This window comes from Adiantum capillus-veneris, chromosome 7 (assembly GCF_014529385.1).
Source record: "Adiantum capillus-veneris isolate H3 chromosome 7, ASM1452938v2, whole genome shotgun sequence".
NCBI classification, from domain to species: Eukaryota; Viridiplantae; Streptophyta; class Polypodiopsida; order Polypodiales; family Pteridaceae; genus Adiantum; species Adiantum capillus-veneris.
Genome location: NC_140937.1, coordinates 60,578,332 through 60,593,342, shown reverse-complemented (window position 1 = coordinate 60,593,342; position 15,011 = coordinate 60,578,332). Strand labels below are relative to the sequence as shown.

At 48.4% G+C, this 15,011-nt stretch overlaps 1 protein-coding gene across 1 annotated transcript in view; it reads right to left on the bottom strand.

The window, feature by feature from the left end:
• The window catches only part of LOC147453940 (acetolactate synthase small subunit 2, chloroplastic-like), an 86,930-nt gene that overhangs the window by 26,268 nt on the left and 45,651 nt on the right, over window positions 1-15,011 (bottom strand). Inside the window, exons 8-9 of the mRNA XM_086515991.1 lie at window positions 14,829-14,918; window positions 13,863-13,967 (exon numbers count right to left, since the gene is read on the bottom strand). Coding sequence (XP_086372117.1) covers window positions 13,863-13,967; window positions 14,829-14,918 — 195 coding nt within the window. The remainder of the gene's footprint in view (window positions 1-13,862; window positions 13,968-14,828; window positions 14,919-15,011) is intronic.

Below are 15,011 nucleotides of genomic sequence, written 5' to 3'. Positions count from 1 at the left end.
CCCCGGCCACTGTGAGACCCATCTTCTCAACGCATGAGTGTGTTATGACGCATATTTGGGCTCCACCATCCACATAACCTTGTCCCAAATTTTTCCTTTTATGCCACACATCTACTATTGGACAAATGTCTGGTAGCTCATCCATTGCCAACACCTTTACTGAACCTCTCTCTAGCTCTTTCTCCATTGGGTTAACCATCCTCTTCCACTGTCGCTTTAGCTTAGGCACCATCTCTATAAGCTGCCCAATAGTAACATCTGCCTTCCTGCTCGTCAGATCCTCCTTCAAGTCATAGCTTAATTGCCCATCCCCTAGTGGAAAATCTGAAACATGAAACTTTCGACGAGCTCTCCTTTTCCTCTTGGCCTTGATATCCTCGCCTTCATGGCTCTTTCCTTTCTTCTTACTAGGACCTGGGGCACTTCTTCCTTCTTTATCCTCTGTGGTCCTCTTCCCAGTAGGCATCACTAATGTATCCTCTAGCTTTGATGCCTTCTCCAAGGTGACTACACTTAGCACTCTTGTCTTTCCCTTTTCCTCTTGGGTCAGTCCACTGGTTTCTTCGTCTCCCTTAATTTCGATGCCATAATCATTTGACCTAGTTAGCACCTGTCTTGGCAATGGATACATGTCTCCCCCCATCCTTGGTGGCTTATCACATTGCGGACTGATGTGACCCAACTCTCCACAATTATAACATGTGGACGTCTGCCTCCAGTACCTACCATTGCTTTGTCCAACACCATTCCTAGGCCTTTCTTCACCTCTTGGCTGATTTTCAAACCTCCCTCGACCTCGATTATTTCCCACTTGACCTAGCATGTTTAGGCTGAGATTCTTCATCAAATCTGCCACTTGCCTCATGTCTTGTCTTAGCCCATCATCTTGCACCGATGTAGTGACCACTGCTGGCATAACCTGAGTAGTAACAGAAACCACTGGTTCATGATGAACCCCTAACATGAGACCTTGTAAAAACTCTATAGGCTGAAATTCAGACCTCATTGGCAAAGACTCCACCCCTAACTGGCTCATTTTCCTCAACTTCCACTCGTTGTTCCTTGCTACCTCTAGTGCATCTTCATATGTCCTAGGCTTCTTTAGCTCTACTCTCCAACGTATATTCTCCCAAAGACCAGCTAAGAACCTGTCCTTCTTCATCATGTCAGGCGGAGGTACTTGTGGTGCTAAGGCCTTGCACATTCACTCCCATGCCATTGAAAACTTACGTATGTACGCATCTACTGGCTCACCTTCCTTTTGCACCAAAGCCTGTACTTCTTGCCACACTTTGTCAGGATCTTCTATCTTCATAAACTCCACTTCCAACCCATGTCGTAGATTGTCCCAACTCAATCTTACAGGTGGATCCGCTACACGCAACTCCTCTTCAAATGCTTTGGACCAAACTCGTGCATCACTCTTCAAAACAAATTTGGAGAACACGTAACATCTACGCAGGGTCATGAATCTAATTGCTAATGGAGGCAACCTCCATCTTTTCCAGAAAGTCTTCCACATCTTCATCACTTCTTCCATGAAACTCCGGATAAGAGAAAGCCATGGCTACCCAAGTTTCAATGCTTTGAGAACCCCTTTGAACACACGTGCAAGAACCCAAAACTTTTGACTACCCAATCCCCAAAAACTTCAATGGAGCTCAACTTTAGATAAGGACAAACACATGCACATCAAATGAGTTTTCATAGTTGATCATCGGAATTACAACAGGCAAAGGACATTCCAAGATCTCTCGTAATCTTCTTGGCCCGAACATAAAGACTATGCGCTGCTGAAAAAAAATCTTCCTAGACACATGAACATTTATCTGGATTCTTTGAGTTAAATGAAATGGAGTGAATTGAGGGTCATTTTGATCATTCATTAAAGCCAACCATGAAGCTCCCAAGAAGGCACACCTGACTTAACCTCTAATTTTGCCAAAATTTCAACAACATAACAGCATAAATGGCTCAAAAGAAAAAAATACCAGCCATCATAACTTGGAAAAATTTTGGCAGAGTTTCCCCAGAAATAGAGCACTAGGAACCCAAAATATAGACTGTATATGTATGCATAAACTGTCAACGATAGAACCCGAGCATCAAGTAGGACTCACTAGTACATAGCCTATGGCGAGGTCACAAAAAGGGTGCTCCAGCTACCTGTATCACCGAAAGGATCTCTACATTTGAAAATCCGCCAGCTCAATAAAAACCTCACGCTATCGACCCTCACACGAAGGCTAATGCAAATCGCGTATAGTCAAGTCTCAGAAATGACTATCTTCCAGACCAAGTCTCATAAATGGCTAGGACTGCCAAATACAACCAAGTATGGCTCCACAAATACGTACAATGGCAGTTTCCACAAGTAACGTACAATCCAGCAGACAATGCGCTCAAATAGGCGCCAAGTGATGCATACCCACAACAACTGCAAGTGACATCACTGCTAGTATATCACTGTACTCCAGCTACATGTACATGTGTGAATCACTTGTACCTGTACCTATCCCTGTAATCTGTAACCTGTAACCTGTAATCCCGAATCTCGAAGCTTGAAGCTCGAAGCAGAAGGTACTCGAAGAAGATCCTCCGTGGGGGCGCCAAAAGAATGTCAACGGGATGAAAAAACACACAGCGCCTCTATAATGACCCAACACACACTCTTGGGAAGATACACACACACTATGGGGCACCACTCGGCTTACACAACCAGCCTGGCCGAGACAGGAAACACACAGACGGAGTGAGAAGAGAGAGATTTCCCACTTACCCACTCAACACTCACACACACACTCTCAATTCAGCTCAAAGGAGGCAAATTGCTGTTGTTTAGACTCAATGAAGCTCAGCCCAACACCAATGGGGCAAATAGTTTACACAGTATTGAGGAAATACACCAGATACAACCACAAAGTTAAGCAGAGGCTTCACTCACCGGAGAAGATTACACAGAAAAACAGCAGAAAATCTGTGAGGAATTTGACAAAATGGACAGCTCCATTGCGTCCGAAACGCCCAAAAAACCCACCCTACAATGTCACAGTGCTCAAATCCGACCTCGAATGAGCAATTTAGGGCCAAAAAATGCTCCAAAAACAGCAAAAACACACTTGCGGCTGTTCCTCCTTTCTTCTCCACGTTTTTTCTGGTCTTCTCTCTGTTTTTTCAGTTCCCACACTTAGCTTTATTAGTTGGGCACCCGTGGCCTTTTAGATGACCTCAAACGGACCCCGAACAAGCCAAAAACCGACCTCGCAGTGCATAGTTGTCACCTTTTTACATCATCCGTACACCTGGCACTCAGTTTTTCCAAATAATGCATCCTGCAACCACGTGAAGTGGCCCCAAAAAGTGGTCCTCATGATGACCTTTCTGCATAAGTATCACAAGAAAACACCCACGTCGTGTCCATACTTCTCCGAGTGCAAGTATTGACCCCGTTCGACCTCCTGACGCCACTCGATGCCATTTGACGTACCTGCTTACCTCATGTCGTCGGCCCGCGGATAGCTTCCTCGAGAAGTTCTACGCGCTACCAACTCCTCCTTATTGTAGCTGGTAATAGTGAAAATCGATGCACTATGTACACCCTGTCCTACCTGTACACATGTGGGCCCCACGTAACCACCTGGCTCTGAAAAATGGGCAATTCTTTATTTGATGCACCATGCATGTATATGTACATATGCGCAATCTCTTGCTCCAAAAAACTCCTGACACCGCCAAAAGCTCTTTCTCATAGATCTGTGCTATCAATTCTGGCCTTGAGAACAATCGGCTCTCGTAAGCAATGACATGGCCTTCTTGCATTAAGACCGCACCCAAACTACGACCACAAGCAGCACAATATACTTCAAATGACTTCTGCAAATCCGGCAAAGTCAAAACCGCTCCCGTAGTCGATTTCTGTTTCAAAGTCTAAAAGGCAGTCACCTCTGTGGGTCTTCCACGAGAAAGCGACTTCTTTCTGCGTCAAGATATGCAAAGGGGAAGCAACCTGAGCAAACTTTCTAATGAACCGCCTATAGTACCAACAAAATCCCAAGAAGCTTCTAACTTCATGGACATTCTTCAAATCGGGCCAATCACAGATAGTCTCTATCTTGGCCGGATCCACTTGTACTCTTGCTTTGCTAACACAATGTGTCCCAAAGAGTGTATCTCAAGTAGGAAAATTTCACTTTTCTTCGCATTAATCACTAGCTTGTGATCTTGCAATGTCTGAAAGACTTGAAGCAGATGATCTCTATGTTCTGCCTCATCCTTGGAGAAAACAATGATATCATCAAAGAAAGTGTACTCCCGAAAAATCATGTCCATCATCCGGTTCAATGTCGCAGGAGCATTGGTTAAGCCAAAAGGCATGACCAAAAACTCAAACAACCCAAAAGTTGTCCGAAAGGCTGTCTTGTAGACGTCTCCCGGCGCGATTTGGATCTGATGATATCCACTCTTAAGATCAATCCTGCTAAAACACGAGGATCGCTGTAATCTATCAAGTATATCATCGATCCTAGGAATCGAAAATCTGTTCTTGATGTTGATTTTGTTGAGAGCTCTATAATCGATGCACATTCTCCAAGATCCGTCTTTCTTCAAAACCAACAACACTGGAGAGCAATACGGTGAAGTACTAGGCTTGACAAGACCCTTTTCCAAGAGGTCTTTCACTTGGTTCATAATCTCTTCATTCTGTGCTCGGCTCACATGGTAAGGTGGTCGGTTCGGTGGTGTGCTTCCAGGTATCAGATCAATGGTATGATCTTCAGGACAAGCAGGTGGTAACTCGCTTGGCAAGCCCTTTGAGAAGCAATCGGCATGAGAGTGGAGAAAATATTGGCGTTCTTTATCAAGTTTAGACATATTTGTCCTATCCTCATCCTCAACTCTTTCATAAAGATCGAGTAAGCAAGCAGACTGGATTTTATTAATTTAGAAATGGCCGAAGTCTATACAATGGGGACAGACTCGCCCTTCAGTTTAATGTCAAGTACAATGGTTTTGCCCTTCTCTGTAGTCAATGTCGCTTTTCTCGCCCGATAGTCAACCACGGCGTTGTTCTTGTGGTATCACGGAATTCCCAAGAGAACATCACAACCTTCCAAAGGCATTATGTAAAAGTCCTCATGCCCCAAATACCCCTGACAATGCAACCGTAGTTTGCCAATGACAGGTGTGATGGCTACGTTCCTGCCGGGTGCCGCTAGAACTGCCTCCGCAAGTGGTCCCATCCGATCGGGAGTGATCTCGAGCCGCGCCGCCAATTCCGGTGAAATGAAGTTGGCCTTGGCTCCTCCATCAAAGAAGATCAGGGTCTCTTGATCTTTCACTTTGCCCCAAGCTCGGCAAAGTTATGTACTCTCGTCCAACGTGCTCGGATCGATACCCACGCAATCTGGAACCAATCCAATTTTCATCTTGCCTTTTCTTCCACGTTCCTCAGCTACTCTCGAACTCTCAGGTCTTCGTCGTCCTGTTCTTTCTGTTCTTTCTGTGCCTTTTTAGGACACTTCGTGGAGATATATATGTCCAGGTTCCCCACATCCAAAGCACTTCTGCTCCCTGATGAAGCGAGCTCTCTCCTGAGGAGTAAGCTTGGGTCGTGCATCTTTCTTTTCTGAGTTGCTCTTTCTCTTTCTACTTTCATTTGTCGAAGTCGGTTCAGCACTTTGTGTCATGATCTCATCCGTGGGGTAAGTCAGAGTGGATGGAAAAACCCCGTTTCGCATGACTCATCAACTCTTGAATAGAAGCTGACTTCTATTCCAAACAGTGATCTCGGATCTCTGTAGGTAGACCCAAGGTAAATCGTTCAATCTGTTCCTTGAACGAGATCTTAAATGAAGAGGCGGGTAGAAAAGAGCTCCGAATCTCTCGCAATAAGCGTCCACTGTATCTTTCTTGGTCATTCGAAGATGGTTCGAAGCAGTTCGGATATCCCGTTCATACTCTCGAGTCAACCAAGGAGAAATAAAAAGCCTCTTGAATTTCAGCCATTTAACTGGCGCAGTCTTGCTTAATAGAAGCGTGGACCACCAAGTTCGAGCATTCCCCTTAAAGTAAGAGGCAGCTCTCCGAATCTTAGAGTGCTTTGAGTAACGTCCTCCCGCGAAAGACATGTCAAACTGCTGTACAAAAGACAAAGCCTTCGAAGCATCTCTATATCCCGAAAACGTGTCAAATTTAATTGATTGTCCACCTTCTTTAAACTCTTGGACTTTCTTGCTTTTGTCTTCCAGAAAGTCATACTGGTTGGCTTTGTAAAAATTCTTCTACTTTGCATAAAAGTTGTTGTCACCATAGTCTGAACTGTCTGTAGACGAGTCCTCTGTAGTCACTCACGGGGCAAGATTTAGACTTCTTTGCCTTTTTCTTGCCCTACCAAAGCGTTGTTTCTTGCTTCGCTTTTTGCCTTTTCGGTCTTCTTCGCTCGAATCAGATGAGCTAGAAGAACTGTCAGAAGAAGAAGAAGAAGAAGAAGAATTGGGTACTCCTTCAAATTGAACACGCTTCTTCTGTTTCTTTGCCTTTTGAAATGTGGACTGACGTCCCAAATAACCCGGGAAGTCACTGCCTTTCTTTTGCTTTTTGCCGTGCTTTTTAGCTTTGTTCTGCGCGTCAAAAAGCTGTGCAATTCGTGCATCAACCACCTCTTCCAATTCCTTCTTTGAATACTTCTTGTGAGCAGAAGGTTTCTTGAGAGTGGGTTTTGGGGGGGGGTGGTGTGGTATTCTGCCATTGCGCATGCACCTCTTGAAAAGAGGTCTCGCTCATATATTTTGCAAATTTTGGGTCCTCGCAAAATTGAGCATCATCTTTGTTGCATCGCCAATCAATTGACGACGCTCCATCTCTCGACGCTCCGCCTAAGTAGGCCGAGGGGGGCTATACTCCTTGCCGGATTCTTCGTTGCGATCCCTTCCCGCATCTCCGAATGCAGAGGGAGTCAACTGATCTTTGCTTGACGCCATAGGTGCCGCGGAAAAAAAATTGGGATCGGATTTCCCGTAGAAGAGAAATCGGCCGTGCTCTGATACCACAATAATAGACTTGGACACTCCAAGTCAAGAATCTACCGCGACAGCACCAAATAACCCTTCAAAACAGTTCACAGTTCACAATTTATTCGACACTTGGTCCGGCGGAGTTCCGTGCCTAGAGATATTGGCCCCAAAGACTGGCACCCCTTTCGGTATTTATTTTTATATTAATCAGAGTTCAAAGTACAAGAGTGCGGGCAGGCGCTCACACTCGAACTCTGCGTCCAGATGCTCTAAGTTGTGAGAAGCCTACTCACGTATTTAAAGGTACAAGGGATGCCAAAAGCAGAGCCCCAAAAGCTGAAAATCAAAAGCCTAAAAGCTTTCTGCTTTTCCACAATTTCTCTCTCTCTCTCTTGAGAGGGCAATAAAGCAAAACAAAAGAGCTCTATCCCTCCTTTCAATTGCGTAGCATAAAGCAATGCCCAAAAGCTGTCCAAAACCTTTAAAAATCTGCCGCATCTTTTTTTTTTGTTCCTTCGCATTTTGCGCCGCAAAACGCGGGGATCCGTACAGCTGCCACGTGTCAACTGCCATCTCAGCAAAATCAGGTTTTCTGATTCTCTGCAGTTAGGGTTAGGGTTAGGATTTCAGCAAATTAGGGTTAGGGTTAGGGTTAGGGTTAGGGTTAGGGTTAGGGTTTCAGAAAATTAGGGTTTCCTGCAGAGCGGGCAGCCACGTATCGCTTTGTGACAGTCACTAGAGGAGGGGGTATTGTCACGGATGCGATTTCCCATCATACAAGTTTTTTTTTTCCGAGAAAAAGATCCTTCTATTAGTTAATGAAACTGCCCATAGGGCTACAACCACGTCTACAACAAGAGAGGACTACAACAATCATGGTGGGGACACTCTCCCAATGAAAAAACAGCATATGTACAATGAGGCTAAATCAAGAGATGGGAGGAGGGAAGAGCCACACAGGTGGGCGGTAGTGCCATCTAAGCACACCCTGAACCATGGTGAAGAAAGGCCCAGGGTGCGAGAGTCGAAGGAAAGCCTCTCTGCGCTCCCGCATGCGGTCGGAGCTGCCCTGGAGTCTCTCGAACTGTCCTCTGAGAGTATGGATCGGCTCTAGCCAAAGATCCCGAAGCATCTGTGCTGGTGGTACAGGGCGAGCCTCAAAGATGCGGAAGCAACGGGCCCGCCAGATGAACCAGAGTGTCAGGCCACTGATGAGCTCTCAGCACTCCTCTCTCTCACTGCACCACTCCTGTGGAGTAAGCTCTGGGGTAGGCTGGAGTGTAGGTCGCCCCCCCTGTATCACTATCATCCTGCTGGTGGAAGATAGCTCAAACTGAAGTGCTGGGCCCGTGAGAGTGGACCAAGCAGCTGCCCCCCAAGTGTACTGCCGAGCAAGAAGTGATGTACCACATAGTAGCCAACAACACCTGGTTGGCCACTATAACTCTGCCTGCCAGAGAAAGTCGTGTGGAGCTCCAATGTAACAATTTCCTCCTAATAGACAGGAGGAGGGGAGCAATCTGCTGCTCGGGAGACAAGTCCAAACCAACCTGACAGCCCAAGTACCGAACTGCAGCCCCTGTGGGAAACCACCTGAAACCTTCACCTGGCATCCAATCGGGTATAGGAGCACTACCAACCAAGAAAGCCACAATCTTTCTCCAGTTGATCAATGAACCAGATGCACAACAGAAGGTCTCAAGAGCCTGCTCACACCTGTGAAGGTTGGTACAAGGCTGAGTCGTCTGCAAACTCAGCGTCCAGTAGCTCATCTCCCCGAATAGGAAGTGCTAAGCCACGTAAACCAACCTGCTGCGACACCAAAAACTTGCTCATTGCCTCAGCATAGAACAGAAAGAGGAAGGGGGCAAGAGGGCAGCCCTGTCTGACCGAACGTGTGAGCATGAAGCGATCACCTCTACCTCTTGACAGCAGTACCTGACTGTGTGCCCGTCTGTACAAAGCTGACACCCCTCTAATCCAAGCATTTGAGAAGCCCATCCTAGGTAGAGTGCCCTCCAGAAAGTCCCAGTCAACTCTGTCGTAAGCCTTCTCAAAATCGAGAAGAAGAATCACTAGATCCTCACCACGGAACCGCGCAAGGACAGAAGCCTCCCAAAAAGTAAATTTGTTGTTAAGGATACTACGCTCCTTGACAAAACCTGTCTAAGTCCCATGTATAATGCTCTCTAGAAGTGGCTGAATCTTCAAACTCAGAGCCTTGGCAAGAATTTTGTAGGCTGAGTTGAGGATAGTGATGGGGCGCCACTGTCGAATCTCATCCAAGGAGCCACCCTCCTTGGAAATGACGTAGATCAAGCCCTCACTCATTCTGTCAGGCATCTCTCCTGTGTGCAGAATGTACTGAAAAGCACTACAGAGATTTGGGCCAAGCAAGTCCCAATACTCCAAGAAAAAACTGGGAGTCAAGCCATCCTCACCTGGACAGCTACCACGGGGGAGTGCACTACGAGCCGTGTGCAGCTCCTCTAGCTGAAGAGGCAGCTCAAGCCTCTGACGCATCTCCTCAGTCACAAGACAAAGCATCTGTGCCCACACCTACTCTCTGCATGCATCCTGACACTCCGACTGAGGCTCTGCAGATAGTAAATCACGGTAGAAGTCAGTAGCAACTGCACGCATGTCCTCTGGCTTTGAAGCAACTGACCCATCGAGCCTCCTCAACCGATTGACCTTGGCATGCGAATGCCGAGGTCCCACTGTCTCAAAGAAAGCACCGGTCACTCTGTCACCCACCTGGGTCCATTGAGATGCCTGTCGATGGAAAGCAAACTCATGGCGCCTCTCCTCTGTGCTAACAAGCTCCTGGCGAGCCTGTTGTAACTTCTCCTCCAACCAAGGACTGTCTGGATGTTGCTCCTGCATCCTCTGCAAGGAAGCAACGCCCCGTCGGAGACGCTGCTCCTCCTGTCTCCCTGCAACCACGCGAGCCAAAGACTCCTGAAGAAAGAATCGACTAAGCTGACCTAGTCCTGAGGCCACTCTGTCAACAAGAGAATCCTGCATGTCTAAGCTCTCTATCCAAAGAGCCTCCACTCGCTCTTTGAGCATACAGCCCAGCAAGACCCTCTCAGGGATGCGAAGCATCGTGCTCCCCCTCCTCTGCCTATCTGTCACTGTAAGGATCACTGGTGCATGGTCCGAAAAGGAAGTCCCTGCCAGAATGCCAATTGTCCCACCCAAGTCACAGAAGTGGTCACTAGTGTAGAAGCGATCTATCCGCGATAGATTCACTCCCTCCACTCTGCGGTCCAAATGAGAGAAGGCCAAGCTGTCTGGGGGTCTCACAAAGCTAGAATGTTGCCACACATCCGAAACCCTCAGAGTCATAGAAAACCTCTCCCAAGCTGCCAGCTCAACTCCATGCACAGTAGCATGGCTACCAAGAATCCTGTCAGAGGGGTCCTCCAACATGTTGAAGTCACCCCCTGTGCACCATTGCTCTGCCTGCGGCAGAGACTCAACAATCTGTGACCAAAACTCTACTCGTGCACTCGCCACATAGGGCGCATAGATGTTCAGGAAGTTCACAAGACAACCCTAAACCTACATAGTGATCCATTGAGCCCTGCCTGGCACAATAATCCCTCTGCCCACAATGGCCTGCTGCAAAGAATCCGCAATAGTCATACATACCCCGCCTTGGATGCCTCCAGGTCCAAAAGCAGCTCACTAGATAGTATCATATCGTCCACGCAAAAGATGACCACAACGTCTAATGCGGCTCTCACACAGATGATGCTCCTGTAGCATCAGAATGTCAATCTCTTCTCCCACAAGGCATTGTTGAAGCTCCTGCCGCGCAGTCCGCCCCTCTGACGCTGAAACTGGGACCCACCTAATCCCTGTACGTTCCATGAGACGATCCTCATGGGGAGCGAGAGAGAACAGTTGTTGCCGCAGCAGCTAAACGTGCTATCTTCGAGGCTGGCTTGGATGGGGAGTAATCCGCATCCGGGCGTCCTCGAGATAAGCGTGACTGCACAGAGTGTCTAGCCCAAGCCCAAGTAGACCGAGCCGTGCGTAAAGCCACCTCCTCTGTCCAGGAGTCCTCATGTATGTCTACATAGCAAGGCACGCATTGCATATCAGCAAAAAAGTGAACCACAATGTGTTTACATCCTGCTGCGTCTGGAGGTGTCATAGCAAACTTGGCTAATGGCCAAAAAGTCTGAAGCATGTCTGTAACCCCTAGGTCTCCCATGTGATCAAAGAACTCTAGGGCCGGTGTCTGTAGCCACTCCAACACTGAGTCAAAAGTCCACTCAGTCTGGTCCCTGCCACAAAGGGGAAAAGAGAAGCCAACCGCTGAGTCTAAGGCCTCTACCCCCCCTAGCTGCAAGGAACACAACATGAACCCTGAAGCAGGCTGCCTCAAGGTTAGATGCGGAGTCGCCGAGAAACTGTGTAAAGTCATAGGCAAAGAAGTCCCACCGACGCCGAATGTCGAAGCTCATCAGACCACGAGGGACTGCTGCAAAGAGAGACGTATGTATCAGGAGAAGGGGTCGCAAGAAAGGCTGTCTCTCTCTCGCCAAGCGACTCGTGGCAGGGACTGCTGCAAAGAGAGACGTATGTATCAGGAGAAGGGGTCGCAAGAAAGGCTGTCTCTCTCTCGCCAAGCGACTCGTGGCAAAGGCGCTATCCAGAGATCTCCTAGCAGCCGAGGATGGCCCTGCCCCTGGGTCGACTGAGGGACTAGAGCGGGTGGGGGCGAGGGGAGCAGGGGCATCAGGTGGAGAGGGAGGGCGAGGGGGATCGGCAAAGGTAGGAGAGCGAGGTGGAGAGGAGGAGGGAGCAAGAGGCGGAGGAGGGGGGGGACTGAAGAGGATGGGGGGAACTCTCAAGGGGAGGGGGGGTTGTCGAGGGTGACGCTGAGGTGGAGGCTGGAGTGGGGACCTCGTCCTGCTCAAGAGGGCCAAATTGGTTCCCCGCGGGAACCCACTGCTGCTGGGCAGGCGCCTGAGGACCACTCTGAGTGTCAGGCTGGCGCTAAGGCCCCTGCCGTCGTCGACCACGAACCTGTCTACCAACCCTCCTCCGCTTGAGCCCCAAGCTCGAAGGGTGGCTCTGCCTGTGTGCTCTGTGTCTCTGCCTGTTGCTGTTGGCCAGCCCTTGAAGGCTGGGGCTAGGCCTGTGGTGTAGGTCGAGGCCTCCTCCGTGGACAGGCCTTCGCAAGATGGCCCATCTGTCGACAAATGAATCACTGATTCGGGAGGCCCGAATACTCCACGCTCTGTCTAAACGAACCCCCACTCACCCGAGGAAGTAGGATGACCTTCGGAAGAGTGTGGGTATGCCTAACCAGAACGCGTACCGAGGGAATGCCGGCCGCCTTGGCAGCTACAAACGCTGCCATGCGAGGTGTCTCCAGGACGGTCCCAATCGTTGAGCCGATCCTGGACAAAAGAGGTAGGTACTCTCTCCTCAAACAAGGAAAGCAGACTGAGATGGGGAGGTCTGCCTCCATCTGAAGCTGGGTCAAAACCATGTCTCCACTGTCGAAAGTGGGCTCGAACTGCTCGGATGGTCAAAGGACTCATGGCGATGCCCTTGGACGCAATCTCGGAGGGCTCAAACTCGATCTGATAGTAGCCTCGTCCAAGGAACTGCACGTCCAAGATCTTACCCACCTCTGCAAGAAGGTTTGCCTGGAGGAGGTCACGCAGCTCTCCTCTGCTAGGTCGAGTGCCGAGAATCTTGCAGATGACAGAAGTCGCATGTAGGCGGTCCACCTCTACGGCTAGGCTCGCTTGCTCTGTCGGTGAGAGAGCAAGTCGAATGGTGGGCTCAGCGGGGTCGGGCGAGGGGACTTCATCAAAGTCCCTCTGTGGCAGAGCTTGAGCCTCCATATGTCTGCTGCTGTGGCGGAAAAAGAGTGGGTAAAGCAATTTCTCTGCAAAAGGACCCCGACAAGCACTGTCAAAGAACCAGCACTGCCAGAGCCAATCGAAAAAAAAACCTCGGGGAAAGAACGGCAGACGAAATGAACCAGGGGGGGGGGACGCAGCGGGCAGCGGGTGAAGTGGCAGCACTGTGGAGGGCAGCGGGCAGGGGCAACGCAATGGTGGCAAGTGACGCATCGGGCAGCGGGGGCCGAGGGCGGGCGGGCACAAGAGGCGAGCAGGGGGGAAGCGCAAGGGGAAGACGAGGGGCATCGCGCGCAGCTAGGGACACTGGCAGCACTAGCGAAGGGGGGGGGGGGGTAGCAAGCGAAAGAGTAAGGCATTTTCACCCATCAAGAGTCGAAATTCACCCAGCATTTTCTTTTTTGCAGGGGGCGGGGGGATAGCAAGCGAAAGAGTAAGGCATTTTCACCCATCAAGAGTCGAAATTCACCCAGCATTTTCTTTTTTGCAAGCGAAAGAGTAAGGCATTTTCACCCATCAAGAGTCGAAATTCACCCAGCATTTTCTTTTTTGCAAGGGGGGGGGGGGGGGGGGGGGGTAGCAAGCGAAAGAGTAAGGCATTTTCACCCATCAAGACTCGAAATTCACCCAGCATTTTCTTTTTTGCGCGTGTGCATATACGTGCACTCGCGCATGCGTGCGCACGCACACACACACACACACACACACACAGAGAGAGAGAGAGAGAGAGAGAGAGAGAGAGAGGAACCAAGCCCTTACATACATTGGAGGAAAGACTTCCTTTGAGGGTTAACACTTTCCATGCGCAATTAAGACTACTAAAGCTGGCAAAACATCATTTGCACGAGGGTGGTTGAAGAATGCTAAGGCAAATTGTGTGAGTGCCCTTAGGAAGGCAGTTACAACGTTTTTATTTGCTTAAAAAGGTATATGTCAATAAAACAGGATGAAATTGAACCTGGATATTGTAGCCTCGCCTTGCAAATACACCTGTCACTCTATTCAGAACACCAGGAGAATCATTCACCAACATCGACAGAGTGTGTGAACGGAAGCCACTGGGCTGCCACAAACCAACATAATAACAGATATGTCATTTGAAGAAGGCAGCCAGTACCCTACATCAAAAGGGAATGATTTCTACTAAAAAACAGGTGCCCACTCTAATCCGGCTCACACACCAGCCACCAATATTAAGTGTTTGACAAGTAATATAGCAGTGGAGACAATGTCAAAAACCCCACTTAGCCTAACTTATAAATATGGGATAAACTAGGCAATCCTGCCAGAAGCATGCATGTACTGTGATGACCTTTTGCATAGTGACAAGTTGGATACAGCTCTTTTTTCTGTCAAATGTGAATTGGGCATACAGAAAAGCATAATAATCTGGATTTCTACTGCTCAAAACCAACCTTAGACAGTGGTGATATGATGAAGAAACTCTGAGAGAAAACGAAGACCAATAATTGAGAATCAATTCATCCATCAAAAGAATTCTTATGAGCAAGCAAGAACAAACATAAAGGCTGGTAAACTTGGTCAAAATCATCTGCCTCTCTAAATAACCAGCAGTCAGAGCTTTCATATTTGTACTCCTTTTGAGACCACAAATAATTTACAGATTTATTGCATTCATACCAAGGTCTGCAAACAGAAGAAAAGTAATGCATGTGAGTATGCCTCTGTATAAGGGTGCAAGGCATAATACGGACCCACAATTGCACACAGGACGTAATTTTGGCTCAGGTGTGTTCATGCAAGTGTGGGGATTTCGTTTTTCCAAACGAAGACCAGCTAACCCAGCTCAAACACAAGTTTTCATTGAAGGGACCTCACACTCTTCTTTTACCTGGCAAGCACTACTGAGAGAACGATGATATGGCAATCATATTTACGCTAGACAAAACACAAAAAAGAATACCTCATCACCTTCCAACTGTCCCCAATCTGGATCTAGCACAGGATTTCGCCACACTTCATCTTCATTTGGCTCCACTGGATACACATCTCCCTGTAAAAAGAGACTTCAGAAATTCAGAAGCCATCAGCACGATGCCTAATTAGGCCAGGTACTCACGTTTTATACCCAGTAGAACTTTATGAT